Source organism: Ictidomys tridecemlineatus, chromosome 13, assembly GCF_052094955.1.
Source record: "Ictidomys tridecemlineatus isolate mIctTri1 chromosome 13, mIctTri1.hap1, whole genome shotgun sequence".
Lineage (NCBI taxonomy): Eukaryota > Metazoa > Chordata > Mammalia > Rodentia > Sciuridae > Ictidomys > Ictidomys tridecemlineatus.
Window position 1 is genome coordinate 93,730,325 of NC_135489.1, and position 20,719 is coordinate 93,751,043.

General features: G+C 40.8%; 1 protein-coding gene and 1 non-coding gene across 5 annotated transcripts; one reads left to right on the forward strand and one right to left on the reverse strand.

The window, feature by feature from the left end:
• Window positions 1-6,046: 6,046 nt before the first annotated feature.
• Window positions 6,047-20,691, reverse strand: Znf658 (zinc finger protein 658). 4 transcript variants are annotated; one of them, XM_021723443.3, is made up of 5 exons: window positions 20,601-20,691; window positions 18,510-18,566; window positions 14,399-14,525; window positions 14,021-14,116; window positions 6,047-10,415 (listed from the first exon to the last, which is right to left on the reverse strand). In XM_021723443.3, exons 1-5 carry the CDS (start codon window positions 20,649-20,651, stop codon window positions 7,534-7,536), a joined length of 3,213 nt encoding a protein of 1,070 aa, XP_021579118.2. In that variant the 5' UTR covers window positions 20,652-20,691; the 3' UTR covers window positions 6,047-7,533. The 4 variants fall into 4 exon arrangements, with proteins under 4 accessions (XP_021579118.2, XP_077886711.1, XP_077886710.1 ...); XM_078030585.1 differs by having other exon boundaries at window positions 18,510-18,536; window positions 20,601-20,669; XM_078030584.1 differs by having other exon boundaries at window positions 18,510-18,536; window positions 20,553-20,669.
• On the forward strand, window positions 18,215-18,276 carry LOC120886711 (U7 small nuclear RNA). Its single transcript, XR_005729793.2, has one exon. It is a non-coding gene; the product is annotated as a U7 small nuclear RNA (small nuclear RNA).
• Window positions 20,692-20,719: the final 28 nt, after the last annotated feature.

The window sequence follows — 20,719 nt, forward strand, 5'->3', positions numbered from 1 at the left end:
AAGGTCACCCCAAACTGGAGCCCTTGAGAGTCAGAAGTTTCTCCTGCTCTAAGAAGCCTCCAGTGATTTACCAGGATCACCAGTCAGTGTCTCTGCCAGCTCATGGCTCTTGTAGCCCCTGCTCCAGGCAAGCAGATCTCAGCAGTGTATTTTGTAAGTGCCTGACCCCTCTAGGTTTTGAAGTGACAGTGTGCCTGTGACCTCAGTTCTTTGGAAAAAATTTTTAAAACCTCAATTTTCAATATTCTAGCTTTTCTTATTGAAAGACAGAAGTGACAACTCCTAAAGTCTTTACATATTGGAGCTAAAAAAAAAGTCCTACAATATTTTTAAATGCCCTGGTATACTATCATCTGTGTTATTTATGAGCCTTCGATAGTGATTGACTCTTATCTTCCTGAATCACATTTTTATCTTTCTTGGGATTCCTGGTAATTTTTCATTGGATATCAGACATTTTGAATTTTGGTATCTAGATATTTTTAAGTATTCGTCAATGAAACAGTGGTAACTGGTTTAAAATAGCTTTAAAAAACCCTTTTTATTAATTTATTTTTGTTACTGGGGATTGAACTCAGGGGTACTCTATCACTGAGTCACATCCCCAGCCCTTTTTATTTTTTATTTTGAGACAGAATCTCACCAAGTTGCCCAGGTTAGCCTTGAACTTGAGATCATCCTGCTTCAGTCTCCTGAGTAGCTGGAAGTATAGGTGTGCATTGCCATACCCAGTTTATAAAACCTTTTTTATAAAGTCTCCAGAAATTGTCTTAAGTGTATACAGAAAACAGATTTCTTCACGATCTACTAATGTTAATAAGATCAGGGAAAGTTTCTGACACTTGGAGTGTCACCTTCAGCTTTCACTTAAGAGCTATGGCATCTCCTTTGGAGGGCCAGACCACCAGCAGAGCACTCGATCCCATATCCTTGGTATGGAAGTAGTGAAGGTCCAAGTAGTGTAACCAAGAGGTCAGGGGCTTCCTTCTGCTCTATCCACAACTCAAAGGACAAAGCCTCTTCCCAAACCTGGTAGGCTGAGGATCCTAGGACCTTGCTCCAGTTTGCTCACAGGCAGTACAAAGCGGAGAAGACCAGAGGCTATGACCTTTACCCAACACCTTCCACATAAAGCAGAAAGGCCAGTTTGAGAAAAGTGGGCCACTGCCTCCACCCCCCAGCTCCAGGGCAGAGGCCACAAAAACTGAGAGTTCTGGTGTTTTCTCCAAGAATTTTGACATTATTTGGAATAGAGTTTAGGAAAATTCAAGCCCAGGAGACTCTTAAAAACAATGCAGCTGGGTATGGTGGCACTCACCTATAATCCCAGCAGCTTGGAGGTGGAGGCAGGAGGATTGCAAGTTCAAAGCCAGCGTCAGCAACTTAGGAAGGCCCTAAGCAACTTAGCAAGATCCTGTCTCTAGGTAAAATATTAAAAGGGCTGGAAATGTGGCTTAGTGGGTAAGCATTCCTGGGTTCTATTTCTGGCACAAAAAAAGAAAAAGAGATTTTTGTTGGTAGGCAATTATGAAAAGCCTTGTAGGTTCCTGAAAGCAAAAAACTAAAATATAGGCCATCAGGTCTATTGAAGAAGACCAAGAGCAGAGCCAACCAGGAAGAGCTCTCCTAGAGTCAGAACAAACTTGATAGACTGGCCTCAAGAAAAACGCACCAAACTTAATAGGATTACAGAATGGAGCAATTAATGCTCAGAGCCGCTGTCAAACACAGTCTAGCAATCAGTGGGAAATCAGGGGAAGCTAGTAGCTGGGTATAACCCACAGAGGTAGACAGCATAACAGAGATCAGGAAGAGACACAGCCTGAGGTTACAATTACTGCCTTCCCAGGGTGACTCTGCATATGCCGAAAGCTATGCTCTCCAAGGAGTGACATCAGAGACAAATGTGGGGCTAATAGATTTAACCAACATAATCTCTACGATCAGGGGAACAAAAAAACTAGCCCCCCCGCCCCCCGTGGGTGGAGGAGTCAGTATGCAGAGTTGCTAAATTATATCATTAAAATATCCAGTTTCCAATGAAGGGAAGGGGGTGGGGAGAGAAATAGGAAAGACAGAAGAATGAATAGGACATAACATTCCTGTGTTCATGTATGATTATACAACCGTGCAAGTCCACATCATATATAACCACAAGAATGGGATACTAATTAGAATAAGTTATATTCCATGTATGTATAATATGTCAAAATACACTCTACTGTCATGTATACCTAAAAAGAACAAATAAAAAAATTAAACTGACAAAAACATCCAGTTTCCAACAATAACGACAAAAAGTAAGACATACAAAAAAAATGAAGTGCTACCCATACCCAGGATGGGGGCTTAGCAGACAAAGACTTCAAAGCAGCTATTGTAAACATGCTTAGGAAACTTGAGGTAATCATGCTTAAAGAGATAGAGGGGAAAACGACAGTATCGCATGAGAATATCAACACAGAGAAATCATAAAAATGAAACAACTGGAAATTCTGGAGCGGAAAAAGTACAGAATGAAAAATTCACTTCATGAGAGTCAACAGTAGATTTGAACCGGTAGAAGAATCAGAAGAGATAAATGGACAGGAATTATGCAATCCAAAGGACAGAATAGAACCTCTGTAGAGAAAGATACCACACCATTAAGTGCAGGTTACTGGGATTAAAGTGTAATATGTGTGTGTAGGGGGGGTGTGGGGGGCTGCTGCTTTGTATGTATGATTCCGAGAGGTTTGGGGGAAGATTTTCACAACTTATCATTAGTGTTTGCTGATAACAGTGAGATTGATTACTTACATCTTTATCTCATTGAAACCTTCAAAGTCCTCTGTGTTTAAGGCTGGTTATATTCCAAGAATGTGCCTTTGTATCCAAAAAGGCATAAGAAACTCCAACAGAAAATCCATCTGTGGGGTTTCTGAAGTGTTCTGTGCACACTGATTCCTCATCTGAGAGTGGAATTATGTCTTACAGAAGGAAAATTGGAGCTCACACTCTATTCAGACCTCTTGCTTTGAGGCAGCTTTTGGCTGTGATGCAAATACTTTAATGGTGTTGCTGTACTGTACCTTCTTCCCTAATAGATTGTAGATTTGTGAACATGTCATCTTGGGTCCTGTGAGCCTTCTTTAGCAACTGACCCTGGATTAACTGGGCTGAGACAGTGCACCACCTTCTTTTGTTACATGGCGTTCTGTAGCTTTGGGCCTGTGGCCATTTCTCAATGTGCAGCCTATTTCTCTCTCCTGAGTTATCCGTCCATAAGGCACATATTATTTTGTTACTTTTCATATTCAGTTGTCTTTTCCCCTTCCCTTATTTTCTGTGTGCTTCTTGGTTTCTATTTCTCTTGGGTCCACCTGCACTTTGGTCCCCAGTGACCTCTGGTTTTCAGAGTAGCCTAGCAGTAAAGTCTTGTTCCAGTTAGTTTTAATAAAGGTGTAATTATATTCTACCCTTACTGATGATTTATTATCTTCTATAATATCTATGTGCCTCCTGTTTTGAGAGCATATGCTAAGTCAACAGTTTCTCACATGTACTCCCATCAGAATAGTTCTCTCCCATGGAGATGTTGCTTTTCTAAGGGTTCATATTAAACTTTGGTCTACATTTTTGTCTAACAATGATGTGCATTCTGTGTGTGCAGTATATGCGTCCATGTGTTCTTGCTTGTATCTCTTTCACATCTCTAAATTCTTCCATAGTCATCAAACTTTTTTTGGGGGGTGTGTGTGTGGCCATTTTCTCTTCTGTCCTTATATTTCATGACTATCATTTGCTTATGCTTATATAGTCTAAATTTAACATTCTGTCTAGTGCTATCATATTTCTTTTAAGTGCTTTTATTAGTACATAAAACTCATTGGATTTTGAAAATCCCTATACAGGCATTCGGTTTCTGATATCCCATCTTTCATTCATGTCTTACTTCTACCATGGTCACAGATTTTTAATTATCATAGTGGATCATATTACATACATCTCCTTTATTATTTGAGTTATGTAATCCTCTCAGGTGATTGGCTCAGCAAATGCAAACTTTCTTTCATTGCTCAAAGAGCACAAGGATTAAGAGGTATAGAAGAAGAGGGTCTTCCTCTCACAAAGCAAAAATACTAAGTAAAATTATCTAGATAAAATAAATCCCAGGGAGCAAAGACAAAGGCAAGGATTCGTTCATATTCCAATAAACACCAAAAAGCAAAACTATAGATAATAAAATGGGTCAGCTTGAGGCAATTATCTAAATTTTGGGTACTACAATTTTTAAGCTATCAGCATTGATATTGTTGCCAAAATTGAAATCAGACACTTGTAAGAGGGATATCGTCTTATTTTACAGAAAATTTATTAGACTAACAATTTATAAGTATTCATACCAAGCAGCAAGTACGGTGCTTGCCAACAAATCCTTTCTGAGAGCTAACACAGGGGAACTTTTCTGGTTGGTAAACTCAAGTCAAAAGACAGAGCCAAGAGCAGCAGCAGAAAGGGAAGCTGATGTGCTTCTTTGGGGAGCTCCTGTGGGGGGCATTAAGGAAGTGATGAGGGTACTGTCTGGGACTGAGAAGTAGCCCTGGTGATCCTTACCTTCTTTAGGCACCCATATCATATCTAGCTCTTAATATGGTTTCTTGCTGTCCCTTATTGTACTAAACAGGCTTTGCCAGAGGTTTTCAACTGGTGGAGTCCTAAGCCCAAGAGGCCACTATCCTGTAGGGATGGACCTGCTAGGGATCCTTCACATTCCAGTGTTACATGCTCAGATTCCAGAAGTCCTAACCCAATGCTGCATTTCTCCGTGAAGAGAAGGGTTAGATGCCAGCTTATCAGTGCTATGTACTGATAATAAGGAACAAAATGGGCAAAATAGGCTTCTATGAGGTTAGGCTCTTTGTATACAAACACCACTTCCACGGCCATCAGAGAATTCCAAATAGTGAATGAGTGTCATATCACACAACCTAGTTGTAAAGTGGCTTCAACTGCTTATTTATACAACCTCCCATTTGCAGACACAGTAGCTTGTTGTGTGAGCAACACCTTTTAAGTGCAAGGAAAAGTTAACTTTACACAGAAAAACTGGGCACACGCTACCTCAAACAGGTGGTCAAGGTTGGTTAGCACCGTGACCCTTCATGTTGACAGCATATGGTCTTGCTGAGAATGACATTTACCTCTGTGGGCTTCTTACCAAAATCCTGCTGACACCAGTGTAACCGTGACAAGAAAATCTCAGACCCAAATTGAGGGATATTCTACAAAATACCTGGCAAGCACTCCTTAAAAACTGCCAAGGTAATCAAAAATATGAGAGGTTAGAGAAATTGTCCCAGAGCAATAGAGATCAGACACACAACAGTTAAATACAGGATGGCATCGTGGAAGGGATCAGGGGATAGAAATGGTATTAGGGGAAAAATAGTGAAAAGCTGAAAAAAGTTTACTTAATATAAATGTATCAGTGTGACTTTATTATACAAACATACCACAGTAATATGTGATGTTAACAGGGGAAACTGGATGAGGAGCATATCTAAGCTATTCCAAAATGTATTTTAAAAAGGGCTCTGGGACAATTTTCTTTTCGTCTGTACTTTTCTGAAAAATCAAACATGTAGAAAGAGATGCTTTTTGGCTCTCATTTCCTTCTTGGCACTGTTCAGTAAGCACAAGTTGCATCCAGGTGTCAGAGACTAAGGAAGAACAAAACTATCCCCTCAGCTGCTGACACCTCCTGCCAGGGTTAATGATGTACGCCATCAGTGATGGTACCATGACACAAGTCTCATCCAATGGTGGGCTTTTATTCCTGCCTCTGGTCTTTGGCAGTGATGCCACTAAATTAACTGAAAACAAGCCAGTATCAAAGAAATACCTATTTCCAATCAAGGTTAAAGATATACCATCATTTTCCCTCACACTATCCCTTTACCCAACATAAACAAGCAATAAGGACTAGAGAAATTTTTCCAAGAGAAACTGACTTACTGTCCTCATGCTCAATCTACCTGATCAAACTTACAAAAAGAAACTTGCCCAGGGTTAAGAGAATTTTTTTATTTTTTCCAGGTTTTCAAAATGATTCCACTTTCTTCTTCATGCTAAACAAACCATAAGCCTGAAATATCACAGATTAACCAAATGTTTTATTGGCCAAGACTATATTATATTACATATTTTCCCCCAAAAGAGTCTGCTGCTCAGTACCAGTGCTGTGCTTCTGGTATGAAGTAGCCCTTTCCATTGCAATTCCAAAACGTGCTGTCCTAGCTGGTCCAAAAGAGCTCTGATTTACAGAAGTGTACAGTGTGAGCAGCCATTATGATTAAAAATTAAATTAAGAGGATACTCAGGTTATGTGTGCACAAGAGGGCTAAGGATATTTGTCTTAAAATCACTCAAAAGAGTAACAACAACACAAGTACTGCCACCACCTACACATACACAATGTTAGATAGACAAATACATAGAAAAATGCCCAAGAATGTCACGGGCCTTAGCAATGCAGGGCCAGATTAGCAGGAAGGCCAAAAATCAAAAGCACCAAGTTTAAGGAAACCAAGAGAAGAACAGTCAGTCATTCTGACAATGGAAGTGGCCACGCGCAGAGCAAGTGTGGCTGGCTCCTACCAGAACTCACCAGCACTGACGAATCATCTGTTTGCATGTCGACTCACGGGTGTTCCCATAGCTCAGAGACAATTCAAACATTTATTGGTACTGTCCACAGAATTCAAGTTATCCTTACACTTTCAAAACTCGACAGTCTACAGTGACTTAGTCTATACGTAAATACTATCTTATATATTTTCTATAAAATTTTTAATATTACACAAAAAACGCAGGTTTTGATGTCTCAGTTCTAGGTAAGGATGTTAACCTCAGTTCTGAAACTCATGTATTTCCTCAGAATAAATTATCTGAGGACAAACTTTCAATATTTGTTGAAAAAATGCTATTTACTCAAAATATAAAATTTTAACCAAGTTATTTGATGTTTAATGCAGTCCTCTTTGTGGTAAAGGCTTTTTTTCCCCCTGAGATTTCTCTGACTCTTAATAACGGCTTCTGGTTATTAGAATGTTGATGACAGTATTGACCTGAGATGGCTCTGAGAGGCAGTAAGCTGAATTTGTATAGGTCTTCTGATATTTAATATGTTCACAGGGTTTCACTCCACACTAACAAGGGAGTAGGCCCAACGATGTGCATTTAACAACAGACCAAACCTGTAAGAGCCTAACATAACACACTTATCTTTGTTTAAAAAAAAAAAAAAAAAGTCAAGTACTGAAGACCTGGAAGTGGAGAGTTGTCCCAGGCACTCTTGTGTCCTTTCCCTGTCTGCCACGTCCCAACGCGGCACTCGGGTTTGCTGTGGCAGTCGTCTCCACCCCACTTACCATGGACCAGGTGATTTTTAAGGACTGGGCTTAAATGTGATATTTGGTGTCACATTCCCTGGCCAGCCCCACCTGGACCAGCACCACAGGGAAATCTCATCAAGCTATACCTTACTGTGCGTCATGCAGTAAGGCAGGAGTTCCCTGAGGGCTTTCCAAATTCATTCCACACTGGGGCTTTTGCTCTGGTGTGCATCCTGGTGTGATGGACCCTAAGAGCTGCCTTACGGACAAAAGTTTTTCCACATTCATCACATTCATAGGGTTTGTCCCCTGTGTGAATCCTCTGGTGCACCCTGAGCGTTGAATTCTGGGCAAAAGCCTTCCCACATTCACTGCACTCGTAGGGCCTCTCCCCTGTGTGAATCCTCTGGTGGGCACCAAGGTGCGATTTCTGGGAGAACGCTTTCCCACACTCCTCACACTCATAGGGTCTCACGCCTGTGTGAACCCTCTGGTGCACCCTGAGCGTTGAGTTCTGGGCAAAAGCCTTCCCACATTCGCTGCACTCGTAGGGCTTCTCCCCCGTGTGCACCCTCTGGTGGGCATTAGCGTACGACTTCTCGGAAAAGCTTTTCCCACACTGGCCACACTCGTAGGGCTTCTCCCCCAGGCGCGTCCTCAGGTGTGCCCTGAGGTGTGACGTCTTGGAGAAAGCCTTCCCACACTCAGTACACTCGTAGGGCTTCTCCCCGGTGTGAGTCCTGTGATGCGCTCGGAGGGCTGAACTATCAGCGAACGTTTTCCCACACTGACTGCACCCGTAGGGCTTCTCCCCCGTGTGCGTTCTCTGGTGGGCGCAGAGGTGTGTCCTTTGAGAGAAGGTTTTCCCACATTCGCTGCACCCATAGGGCTTCTCCCCTCGGTGAATTCTCTGGTGCACGACGAGGGCTGCCTTGTAGACAAAACGCTTCCCGCATATGTTACACCCGTAGGGCTTCTCCCCCGTGTGGGCCCTCTCGTGTCCACTGAGGTACGATTTCTGGGAGAAAGTCTTTCCACATTCGCGGCACTCGTAGGGTTTCTCCCCTGTGTGAATTCTCTGATGTGTGCTGAGGTGTGTTTTCTGGGAAAAGGTTTTCCCACACTCCTGACACTCGTAGAGTTTCTCCCCTGTGTGGATTTTCTGATGAGCTCTGAGGGCTGAATTGTGGGCAAAGGTTTTCTCACAGTCACTGCATTCGTAGGGCTTCTCCCCCGTGTGAGTCCTCTGATGCACTCTGAGGGCTGAATGATGGGCAAAGGTCTTCTCACAGTCATTACACCCGTAGGGCTTCTCCCCCGTGTGAATCCTCCGGTGGGCTCTGAAGGCTGAGTTATAGGTAAAGGATCTGCCACATTCATGACACCCGTAGGGCTTCTCCCCTGTGTGAATTCTCTCATGGGCTCTGAGAACAGAAACATGGGCAAAAGATCGCCCACACTCATGACACGCGTAGGGCTTCTCGCCTGTGTGAATCCTCTGATGGGCCCTGAGGGTCGAAGTGTCAGCAAAAGCTTTCCCACACTGGCTGCACTCGTAGGGCTTTTCCCCAGTGTGAGTTCTCTGGTGTGCACTGAGATGTGTCTTGTGAGAGAAACTCTTCCCACATTCCACGCATTCATAGGGTCTCTCGCCCCGGTGAGCTCTCTGATGTGCTGTCAGATGGGACGTTCTGGAGAACGTCTTCCCACAGTCAGCACATTCATAGGGTCTCCCACCCGGGTGAACTTTCTGATATTCCTCGAGATGTCCCATCACGGAGGTTTCCGCATGCTCACGGCTGTGGCAGATCTTCATCTCTGTGTCTGTTCTCTGCCGTCCCCTGGGGGGTGGTGTGAGACATTTCCTGCAGTGGTGGTTACCACAAGGTTTCTCCTTTGTGTGAAGCCTCGGGTGTTCTCTGAGGTTTGACTTCTCACAGAAAGGGTTCCCACATTTATTGCATTCACAGAGTCTGGACGCCATATGAGTTCCAGGATGCTGACGAGGGTGTGAATGTGAACAGAAGAATTTCCCACATTCCTCACCTTTGTAAGGGTTCTCCCCTGAGTGAGTCCTCTGTTGCTGAATGGGGTGTGCTTTCTGGTAAAAGGATTCCCTGCGTTTCCCGTACAGACCTGACTGGCGGGGTTTCTCTTGAGTTTGCTGATGTGCGACAAGGCCTAATTTCCGGAAGAAGGTATTAGTACATCCAGGACATGCACAGAAGTTATCTCCAATTGGCTTCTCCTGATGTACTATGTGGGCTGGACTCTGGCTCAAGTTTTCTTCACATGGATTGCTTTCAAGAGCACTTTGTCCTGTAACAGGTGTCTGAGCTTGAATTAGGGGTAACTTCCCACAGAAATTAATACCATTTTTATCACATTCCTGGTGTGTTACAGCTAGGTGAACTTGACTGTACTCCTCGATGGTGGATTCGCAGCGGAATTCCCCACAGTCGCTAACATCAGAGCACTTCTCCCTTGGGTCAGCTCTTGTGTGGCTAAACAGAGTTGTCCTGTCACAGTTTTCCCCAAGCTCATCATCCTGACAGCACTGCTCTTCTGTTGGAGAACTCTCAACTGTAAGGCAGATAGTTTTTTCATACAAAATTTTCCCAAACTCACTGCATTCAAACAATTGCTCCAATGTTTGAAATCTCTGATGCTGATCTTTCTTAACACTAATAGTTTTCACATTTTTATTATATTCATGAGATTTCTCTCCAGGATGAGTGTCCCTGTGTTTAATAGCAAGCTGCAACTTTTCACATACAGTCATGTAATCAGCTTTTTCTCTTGAATAGTCTCCTTCACTAGTAATTAACTCAGAAATAACTGGAAAATTCATTTGACTTGAATCATGTTTATAGGTTATTTTTCCTGAAAAACCTGAAACTATGCCCAAATTAAATGGTTTTTCTAGAACTTTATGTCCTTCTTTACTCAGTGTTTTATCACCAATGAATATTACTTGCCACAGAGGCTTCCCTTGTTTGTCTTGATTTCCCTTGATGTGGATGTCTACTTTGTAATAACCTAAAATGAGAAAAATTGGAAACATAAATCTTACATTTCTTATGTAAAGGAACTTTAGCCATTTTTTGTTACATATTTTATTCTATTGTTTCTGGTCATGTATCCAAGATCAATTCACACACACAGAGACAGCCATTCTCCTCCCTCATCCATGGATGTCGGGTTTTTTTTAAAGCACGTATTACTTTCAGTGAGAGCCACACCATTCCTCCAAGGTTCTTCCTTCTGACAATGAAAATCCAGCAAAAGAAAAGTAACAACATGTGAAAATGCTTCAAAAAATGTAAAGAAAGTGGACCTCAGAACTTAAGAAAATGACACAATGGAGAATTCCAGGGCTTTTTTTCCTACTTCCTAGATGTACTTACTATATTGCACACTGAAGAAGCCAATGATATGAAGATAACAAAGATACAGACAATAATATGCTCTAAGAAAAGTCTATTCATTCTAGTCAATGGTCTCAAAAGGTCTAATGAAATAGAAACTTTTTTTGACAAACTCCACCTACTCAAGCCAAACAAAACTGAAACACTCCTACCGTTCCACAGAGGCTGAGCAGGAAGCGAATCTTCCAGGGCCAGAGATACAGAAGACAGGCAGTTTTGTATTTCCCTTCATGAGCCACATGATGAGCTCATAGGAAAGATGATGAAGGATACAAAGAAAGTTCCATTTTGGGAATATGCTGGGAGATGGTGATAGCAGCCACTGACAAACCCCACCTGCAGCCATATTCTTACTAATTTATAAAACAAAGAATCTCAAGAACAACAAATATTTTGTTTTAGGGCACCAGTGGCAATTCACAAAAGATAGAGGAAAGAAAGAACAAAGAAAACTTAAAGCACAGAAACAATAGGAAGAAGTACATGGTAGGCGTGACCCCACAGGTAGGAAGATGAGGTTGCCACACCTTCAAGACCTGATGACACAATACATTCAATAACAGCTGGATTCACATTGTTCTCAAATGACATGAAACATCCTAGGATAAAAGACAAACCTTCACAAATATAAAAGAACAGAAATTATACCAAGGATGATTTCGACCTCCAGAGAAATTATACTAGGAATCAGTAAACAAAGGTATACAGAGAAATAAAAATATTTGTAAACTAGGCACTTTTGAATAACTCAGGAGTGAAAGTGGAAGCTTACAGAAAATATATTCTGAAGTGAATAGAAACACAAACAAAACATAGGAATTTGTGGGCTGCAGCTAAAGCAGTGCTCAGAAGTAAACTCATGGCTTAAAATGTTTCACATTAGAAAAGAAAGATCTACAGTCAGTTACCTAAGCACCTCCTCTAAGAAACTAAATAAAAAGAGAAAATTAAATCCAAAGAACAAAGAAGGAAGAAAATAGCAAAGATTAGAGAAGATACTGCAATTGAAAACAGAAAACAACACAGAAGGTTAATCAAACCAAATTTAGTTCTTTGAAAAGATTTTAAAGTTTTGATTAAAATTAATAGGAAAATCAAAAGATATAAGTTATCAACATCAGAAAAACAAGAGGGGTGTGTGCTTACTGACACAACAGACACTGAAGAGATCATAAAGGAAGGTTAGCAAAAAGTCTTATATTAGTTCAGGTTGACATTACGAATCACCATAAACTCTGTGACTTAAACAACAAATATTTATCACAGTTCTGGAAGCTGGAAGTCCAAAAAGAGTGCTAGCCTGGTCGTGTTCTATCAGTCCTCTCGTGCACCAGACCGCTGACTTCCTGTTATTTATTCACACAGTGCAAAGAGGTACTAGTTGCCTGGACTTTTCCTGTAAGAGCACTCTAAACTCCTCATGGAAGCTCCCCCTGAATGACTTAACTATCTTCCAAAAGTTGCACCTCTAAATGGAGCACATCAGGATCAGAGTTTCAACATATGATTGGAGGAAAGGGAACAAATATTCAGTCCACTGCAAACTCTCTGCCCACAGACAATTCACATAAATAATAGGCAAATTCCTTAGAAAAAAACCAAACTTCTAAATTCACTTAAGAAGAAAGATAACCTAACCTAAATAATTATACACACACAAATGCAGAATATATATATATAAAATATGCAGTTTAAATATCATACTATATATACACATATGTAATAAACTACATAATACATATTTGTAGCATGATACATAAATAAAGGAAATAAACAAAAAGTCTGTAACATCAGGATGAGAGTAAGAGATTGAATGATTTCTAAAATTGGGAAAAATAAGAGTGGCATCCATACTCACCACTTTTACTCAAGACTGTACTAGAATTATCAGCTAGTGAAATATGACAAGAATAAAAACAAAAAGATGTGGAGCAGTTCTATTAAAAAAAATCTACACAAACAAAATAATCTACAAACAAGCTTTCCACCCTGTTTCTCGAATTTATTAGACCATGTAACTCCTGACCCAAGTACTCCACTACTCAGAGCTTTGCCTAAGTCTCGATATCTGGTAGACCAAACCCTCCTGTGTCATTCTTCTTTATGGATGGGATCTTGTCTGGTATGGCATTAAATTTATACATATATAATCCCCACTTGAGTTTATCACGTAGGTATTTCTTCTCTTTATCTTTATTAAGGTTACCTAAAGTTTGACCCATCCTGTTGTTTTTTATTCTAAGAAATTGTCCATTCCTTGGTTTTATAGTTTATTAATTTCTGATTTTACTTTTAAATTCTTCTACTTTCATTAGTGTATTTTTGTTACTCTTTTTGCTTAATTTATTAATGACACTACAAACTTACTCCCGTTAACTAATTTAGCTATACTTGAAGGTTCCTAATATACAACTACATTTATTCAAAAGTATGCAACTTTGGATTTCCTTTTATATACATTGATTAATAAAGATAATTTTTTTTAGTTTTTGTGTAGCACTTTCTTTTGTTTATTCATTTTATTAATTTCTAGATTTATCACACTATGTTCAGAGAATATTTGTGGTGATTCTAATTAGTTAGAATAATATTACATTTTAATTTTCTTATGATTATTTCATGGGAATAATCTTTGCATTCAGCATCCATAAATTTATGGTTCACTTGAGTACAATGCTATTTATATCTCCTACAGTAGTACTACTGTTTAATCAGATGACATATATTATGATGTCCTAATTCTAATGAGTTTTAGTTTCTTAGGACTCCACTATTTGGTGATTTTTTGAATACTGATATTATTTTATTTGGTATAATCATTTAGATGCTTAAAACTTTTTTTAACCCACGTTTTGAGCAAGAGGGGCTTCCTTTCTTTTTCAAGGCCAATGACCAAGCTCACAGCCTTGCAAGTGCTAGGCAAGGGTCTGCCACTGAGCTAAATACCTAACCCCCAGGGGCTTCTTTTAATTCAATGTACTTTAACTTGCTAAAGCCAAATCTGAATAACAACAGGAGATGAAACCTACATTATTTTATTCTTATTGACTTAACAACCACTCTTTTACGCTCCATCTAAATTAGGCCAACCTTTATTTGTTTACAGTCTTCTCTTTGTAAGTTATTTTTCTGAGACATGTTTCACAGTGACAGACAGCTGGATTAGTATCCCACTCCAGGCTTAAGGACCCCAGTTCTCTGATAGTGCTCACTCACCTGGGTACTTGTGGTTTAGGAATCTGTCCTCTAAAGACCACGGTTCTTCTCCTTGCTCCAATTTGAATATCACCTTGGGCTTGGTAACGCAATATCCTATAAATAGAATAATTGAGGGTGCTTATGTACCAGATCCTCAGTCTTTTGAGTTTGCAAAAATGGGTTAAAAAAAAAAACAGGCAAGTAAAGGTGCTCAAGTAAATGTGCTCAACTGAAGTGTACTATTTCTGTTTTGCTACAGGTTTCAATTACTTTAGACCTCTTAATCCAAAGCTTGGTCACCAATGTTCATCTCGATAAAGAGTCCACGTGTTTTGATAATTAGAAAACAAAAAGGAAATATATTCTAGAGGGAGTCACATGGTCAAGTCTGCTCACCCACGGAGACGAGGTGGCTGTAGTTCTCCAGCATCACCTCTCTGTACAGGGTCCTCTGGGCAGGGCACATGTGCCGCCACTCCTCCGGGGAGAGTTCCACAGTCACGTCCTCGAATGACACTGATCCCTGTGTCAAACATTTTGTTCAAGGGCTCAGAATTAGATAACAGAAAAAAAAATGTCTTTAAGAACTACTTTTTCTATCTGTTCTAGAGCTCAAAACTGAATGGTTTTACAAAAGGCCTACCCTGGACCTAATGTTGTTTTAAACTTTGGTGTTGCTCAATTAGTTAGATAACCTTTTAGTGTACTGTAATTCATTTATATACGAAAATGACCAAAAAAAAAATTAAAAAGCCAATGTAGATAGACATTCTACAATTACTCACTCACATCCCAACGGGTCACCCTAGGTATTCTCTAGGATGCTCACATTCTCCTTGGACAGCATCATGTAACTAATGGAAGCCAACAAAGAGATCCATATATGCTCTGTAGATCTTTCACCTGACAGAACGCATGTAGAAAGGTGTACAAATCTAAAGCACCCGAAGAGCAAAGAACAGTTTACAAAGGAGTTGGAACCAGAGTTGGAACACTACGTATACTAAAATTACAGCAACAAATGTAATAATAGGGATAGATCACACAGGAAGAAAAAAATCACCATGTGGTTAACAACCTTCTCATGTAGCTACCCAGTCCAGATGCTTAACCAGCTTTTAAAATTTTTTATTTTATTTTTTTAAAAAAAATAGTGCCAAAAGTTGATACGGTGGTGCAAAATACTTGGTATTGGAGAAACAAAAGTAAAAAATGCATTAGAAGTTGTAGTAAAACGGATCTGTTCATGCATCTACTTAGGGTCCATAGAACATAAAGACAGAAAGGTCTCTTAAATAAGTATGCACTTGATTTTAGGGCAGAGAACAGATAGCTAACTTGAAGATGGTATTTTTGGAGTTATTAACAATTTAAGTGCTATCATCAGACAGCTCCCAGAGCACATAGGGATTAAGGAAGAAAAAATACAAAAATAACAGCTGAAGAACCAGGGTTATTAAAAAGGCTGGTAGAAAATGTACAGGTCACAAAGCCAGAAGAGTTTCTGCAAACTAATAACAGAATTAGGAGAGGGTATCTTAGAAGCCAAGAAAAGGGAAATTTCCCACAAAAAAACCTTCAAATTCAAGCTAACAAGTGTTAAAGTGAAATAGTAAAGATCCAAGAATATTCTCTCTTCACAAAGCAATAAAAATCTAGTAAAAAGTGAAGAATCAACTTTTTCACACCTCTGTAAGCTAATCCAAGATTCACAGCAATCTGAAGAGCTGTTATAAAAGAAAAACAGCAGCATCATACGAAGAACTGTGATCTTGGGACATTTTAACTTGTCCATCTCCATTTCTTTCCCCTCAATTCTGCAGTAGCTTCAACTGAGAACCCAATGATCTGAAATAGAGTGAAAAATAGCAGTCTGGCAACTAGGAGGAGGCAGATCTGGGTTCACGTTCAAAGCCTCACTCCCAGACACTCACTCATCATTTGACCTGTCTGATAGTTCCCAGCAGAACACACTTGCAAAGCTCAGCTAGTAAAAAAACCTTATCCTCAAAGGCCTTAGTCAAAAGCATTCAAAGCAATTGTTTAACTTAGCAGTGCCCTGGAATGGTAAGAAACAATGGGAATGTCAGTTTCAGTTTTCAAAAAACTAAAAAAGAAAAAAAGAAGAATGACATGTGCACAAAAGTCTTAAAAAGTTCCCTTCTATTCCTGAGACTCTAGAAGGCTGCCAACATAGAGCTGAGCAGCGGGTCGGGTTGTGAGCACGCTTAGGACAGACAGGAGAAGGCCTGAGGCTACCGCCTCTGCATGACCTGGAAGTCTACAGTAAGCAGAGCATGAAGGCTGGTGCAGAGGTGGAAATGGCCTGATGCTCCTAAAGGAGCAGAACCCTTTGGCAAAACCAGGAAGACATACTGATTTCAGGAATTAAAGAAATTTCTGCAGAGACTTCAGCTGCCTGCCACTCACAACAAAAACTCAGGCTCTTCAGAACTAGTTGTTAAAGTCATTGAATAAATAAATTTCAACCCTAATTCCTGTGGAGGGGAGAAATTCTTGATTTCTACAGTTGCCACAGTGTTTTATTTAAAATATCCAGTTTTCAACAAAAAAATTACAAAAGATAAAAATTAAAAAGAAAGTAAGATCCATGTGGAAGGGGAAAAGTGCAATAAATAGGAATAACTCCTGAGGAAACAGATACTGGATTAACCAGACAATGACTTCAGATCAGCTATTTTAAATCTGGTCAAAGACCCAGTGAAAAATGATGTCTAAGGACCAAAATAAAACATGAAAATCACATTTCACCCAACAAAGTATACGAACACAGTGATAAATGTTATAAAAAGGAATCAAATAAAAACTCTAGAGTTGAAAAGTACAATAACTGAAAAAAAAATTCACATAAAAATTTGTTCAAGAGTAGATGTGAGCAAGTGTGGGGGGAAGCAAAGGACGACATACATGTCTCTTCAGAGTATGCAATGAGGGAAACAAAGAAATAATGCCAGAAAATGAGCTGTGGGACAGCATCAAGCTTGTTCTCAGGCAGGATGAGACTGCCAGACAGAGAGAAGAGTGGGTCTGAAAAGAAATAAAAAAAAACAATAGCAATGAAGTCCCAAAATTCATGAAAATGATTAGTCTATTCCCTGAAGCAGCTCAAAAAAACTTCAAATAGGATAAACTTGGAGTAAGAGGTCACAGCTGGACCCTTGACAATCAAAGTGTTAAAAAGCCAAAGACAGACAATCTTTTTTTTTTGTGTGGTACTGGGGACTGAACCAGGGATATTTTACCACTGAGCATGCCCATCCCCAACCCTGTTTATTTTTATTTTGAAATAAATTCTCACTAAGTTGCCCAGGTTGGCACTGAACCTGCCTCAGCCTCCTGAGTAGCTGGGATTACCTGCCTAGGTCACTATAGGCAGTAACAAAGAGATAATTCTAAAGTCAGAAAGAGAGAAATGACTAGTCATATTAAAGCTGATTTCTAACGAGAAACCATGAAGACAGAAGTTAATGGGATGACATATTCAAAGTACTCAAAGAAAAAAACTGTCAACCAAGAATCATTGACAGGCAACCAAAACCTCCCCAGAGAAACAAAAACTAAGAGAATTCATCATAGGCAAAACTGCCCTATGAGAAATAAAAAGGGTGTGGTCCAGACAGAAAGTAGATTAAGGTTGCTTGGGACTTGGAAAGAACACAGTGAGAGTTAGGGGTTTGAAGGCAATAAAAATGTTCTAAAACTGAACCTGAGAACACAGTGAAAAATTCCTGAATTCTGCATTTAATTGGGTGAGCAGTATAATACATGAACTAAATCTCAACAAAGCTGAAAAATAAGAGAGGATGAAGTCATCAGAGACCACAAAGAAGACCAAAGGGTCAGGGATGGAGTACAGAGATGAGCCACGAGAAAGGACAAGAGACGATGACTCCCTGAAGCACCGGCAGGGAAAGGACAGGACAGTGGAGAGAAACTTTCCAGGACAGAGTGAGAAGCAGAGGCAAGTGCTGCACAAAAGTTAAGTAAGGAAAGGAGGACGGCCACTGGATGTGATTACAACCCACAGGGCCCTGAGATCACAGGCAATCTTCTATGTTTTTAGCCAGTTGTTAACTAAATCACCAACTTGAACCTTCCACGAGGAAGCAGTCTGCTTTAGATTTCTCATCAATGTAAATCTTTAAGTATTATCTGTCTGACACTCTGCCATGACTATCAGAAACCTCAGAGAAGTATTGGAGCTCTTTTAGAATTTGTCTAGCAGGTTTTCTGGCTATTGCCGGAAGGCCCCCCACCAAAAAACAAAAAACAAAAACAAACAAAAAAACACCTCAGAAATAAACTGTAACTTGGCTTAGTAAATTTACGATATTTAAGGACCTGTATCTACTTTTGACTCTACTGTTGATCAATATTTCCATACCTTCTATGAAAGTCTTTCTACTTTTTCCACGTTAATGTACAGACACAGAAACCTTTATACAATCAACTGTAAAACAAACTGGCTATTACAAACCAAACTCACCGGATATGTGTTCATTTTCTGCAGTTCCTGGAAGAGTAGAGGAAACTGAAGATTCAGCTGGGGATAAGAGAAATGGGGTCATCAGAGACCTAGTTTGCCTTAAAACTATAAAAATATCATCATATCAGCAGTATAAAAAGGTTCCTGATGAAGAATGGCCCTTTGACTCTTAAAAGGGACAAGAAAGACTACATAGAGGCAGCAAGAACTGAACATGTGCATCTTGATATGATTACATGTCACCAAGGTAAAAATCGTTTTTTGTTGATGTATCAAAAAGTTAAAATAAAAGAACAGGATTGGCTAACAAAGCTCAACCACATAAGAAATGAAATTCTACCTTCATTAAAACTAGTGTCACAAAAACTATATAGAATGGCTTATTAAATTCTTACCATCTTTCCAAAGTTAGGATATACACAGAAAACTCCGAAATAAAGACCAGATGTTTTATGTAATATATTTTTAAACTTTCGATTCTAAATTGGTTGTTGATTTTTAAAAGAAAGACCTTTTGATAAGTTGCTATGGCACTCCTCTGTATAAGTGAACAGCACTCTGCTTGGCTCCTGGTTCTGCCCTGGGTAACTTTAAGACTCAATATTTTTGAGCTTCCAATATAGAAAACTTCCTCTCCTATCATTTTGTTGTTCTCTATGTTCAGGAAAAAGGGAGCATCACATAACTCTACATGCCACATGAGATGACAGGCATGGTATGAGACAGCTCAGGATCTGGAAAGGCTGAGGGGAGAATGAAGGAAATGGGATGTTGAAGATTTTGACAGTTGGTCGTCTTCCCCAAATATCAAGCCCTCACCAGCCCTCCAGGAAGTGCCTTTTGCTTTGCAGCCTGGTGGCCATCCATTCCTTTCAACACCAAGTTGAAAATTAGTTCACAGCATCCATGATCCCAAAGCCTGTGATGCCACTGGAAGTGGTGGCTTCACCAAGTCTGACTCATGCTGTGTAGGGAATCAAGAACCGCCTCTAACAGAGCAAAGCAGTACCTTCTTCCTTCTAGAATCTTCTGTGTTTGCTCTGAAGCTCTGGGAGGAATCTCGATCAAACTAGCTCTTCTTGTTAGTGGCAGTAGTCACTAGGACTCCCTCTTCCCTGCTTATAAAAGCTGCTTTGCTCCATGGTTCCAGGACCAGACCCTGAGGAGCAAATTTGAACCCTCACCTAACACCCTAAACCTGATTCTTCTGGAATTCACTAGAAGCATGCTATCCTTTACTGTAGCCTTAACCACATGCAATTACTGAACACCTTAAATTTGGCTCATGTCCCAAGCCAAAATAATATATTGGATGTACTGAGTTAAATGAAATACATCAGTGAAATTGGCTTTGTCTGATGACTTCTTTTTTTTTTTCCTGTAGTCACTGAAAACTTCCAAATTTGGTGCATGTTTTGCATTATCTTTTTACTGGACAGCTGCACGGCAACATGGATCTGTGCCTTTGAGGGCAGAGATAGCCTGAAACGTGCAGAGAGGTTCAGGAGCTGAGATCCTTCTGACCTAAGCGCTCTGTGGAGATCCCACAAATCCCAGGATCTGTTTCGCACATGGTGAGATTCTGTCCACCATCTGTCACAGTCATCATCCTTGGAGACTTGGGAACAGCCGCTCCACCTAAGTCCTCTGAAGGTTTCAGGCAGGTAGGATGTAAAGAAGAGCCAGTGACCGGGGGTAAACCTGTGTTGGAGGGGTGGGTCCTCTCTCACCTACTTAATGTGTCCTGGGGCACCCACCCCCATGAATACCGTCCATGTTTTAAAATGGCTTGTTTAATAAACACGTCCCGAAGGTGCAATAAATGCCAAACCAAGAAAACAAGCGTCTCCTGCTCAGGACCACACTTGCTCGGTGCTTGCGACCCGCATTGGACAAAACGTCCTACAGGCAGCTAAGGGGGGCGGAGCTGGCGGTCACAGCCTCCCGCTGGTCACCGAGGCTACCACCGCGCATCCCCCTCTCCGCACCGCAGACCCCGGGCCGCGCGGGGACCTGCGCGCTCGGTCCCCCGCACACGCCCACCTGTCCCGAGGGCCCCACGCCGCGCGGAGCCGTGGCCGGCTCTCTCACCCGGGGGCACGGCGTCTGCTCTCGCACAGGAGCCCAGCGGCGGAGGCGCATCCCGTGCAGGGCGGGGCCTGCGCGTGCGCAGACGGGGCTCCGACCGCCGTTCCCAGAGTGCAGCGCGG

Coding starts and splice junctions, on each gene's coding strand:
- Znf658 (XM_005321128.5), bottom strand. CDS start 20,651: ATGCGCCTCCGCCGCTGGGCTCCTGTGCGAGAGCAGACGCCGTGCCCC. Junction 14,117..14,398: donor CAGCCACCTCGTCTCCGTGG/GTGAGCAGACTT, acceptor TTCTATTTATAG/GATATTGCGTTACCAAGCCC. Junction 10,416..14,020: donor CCTAAACCACAAGTACCCAG/GTGAGTGAGCAC, acceptor TTCTCATTTTAG/GTTATTACAAAGTAGACATC.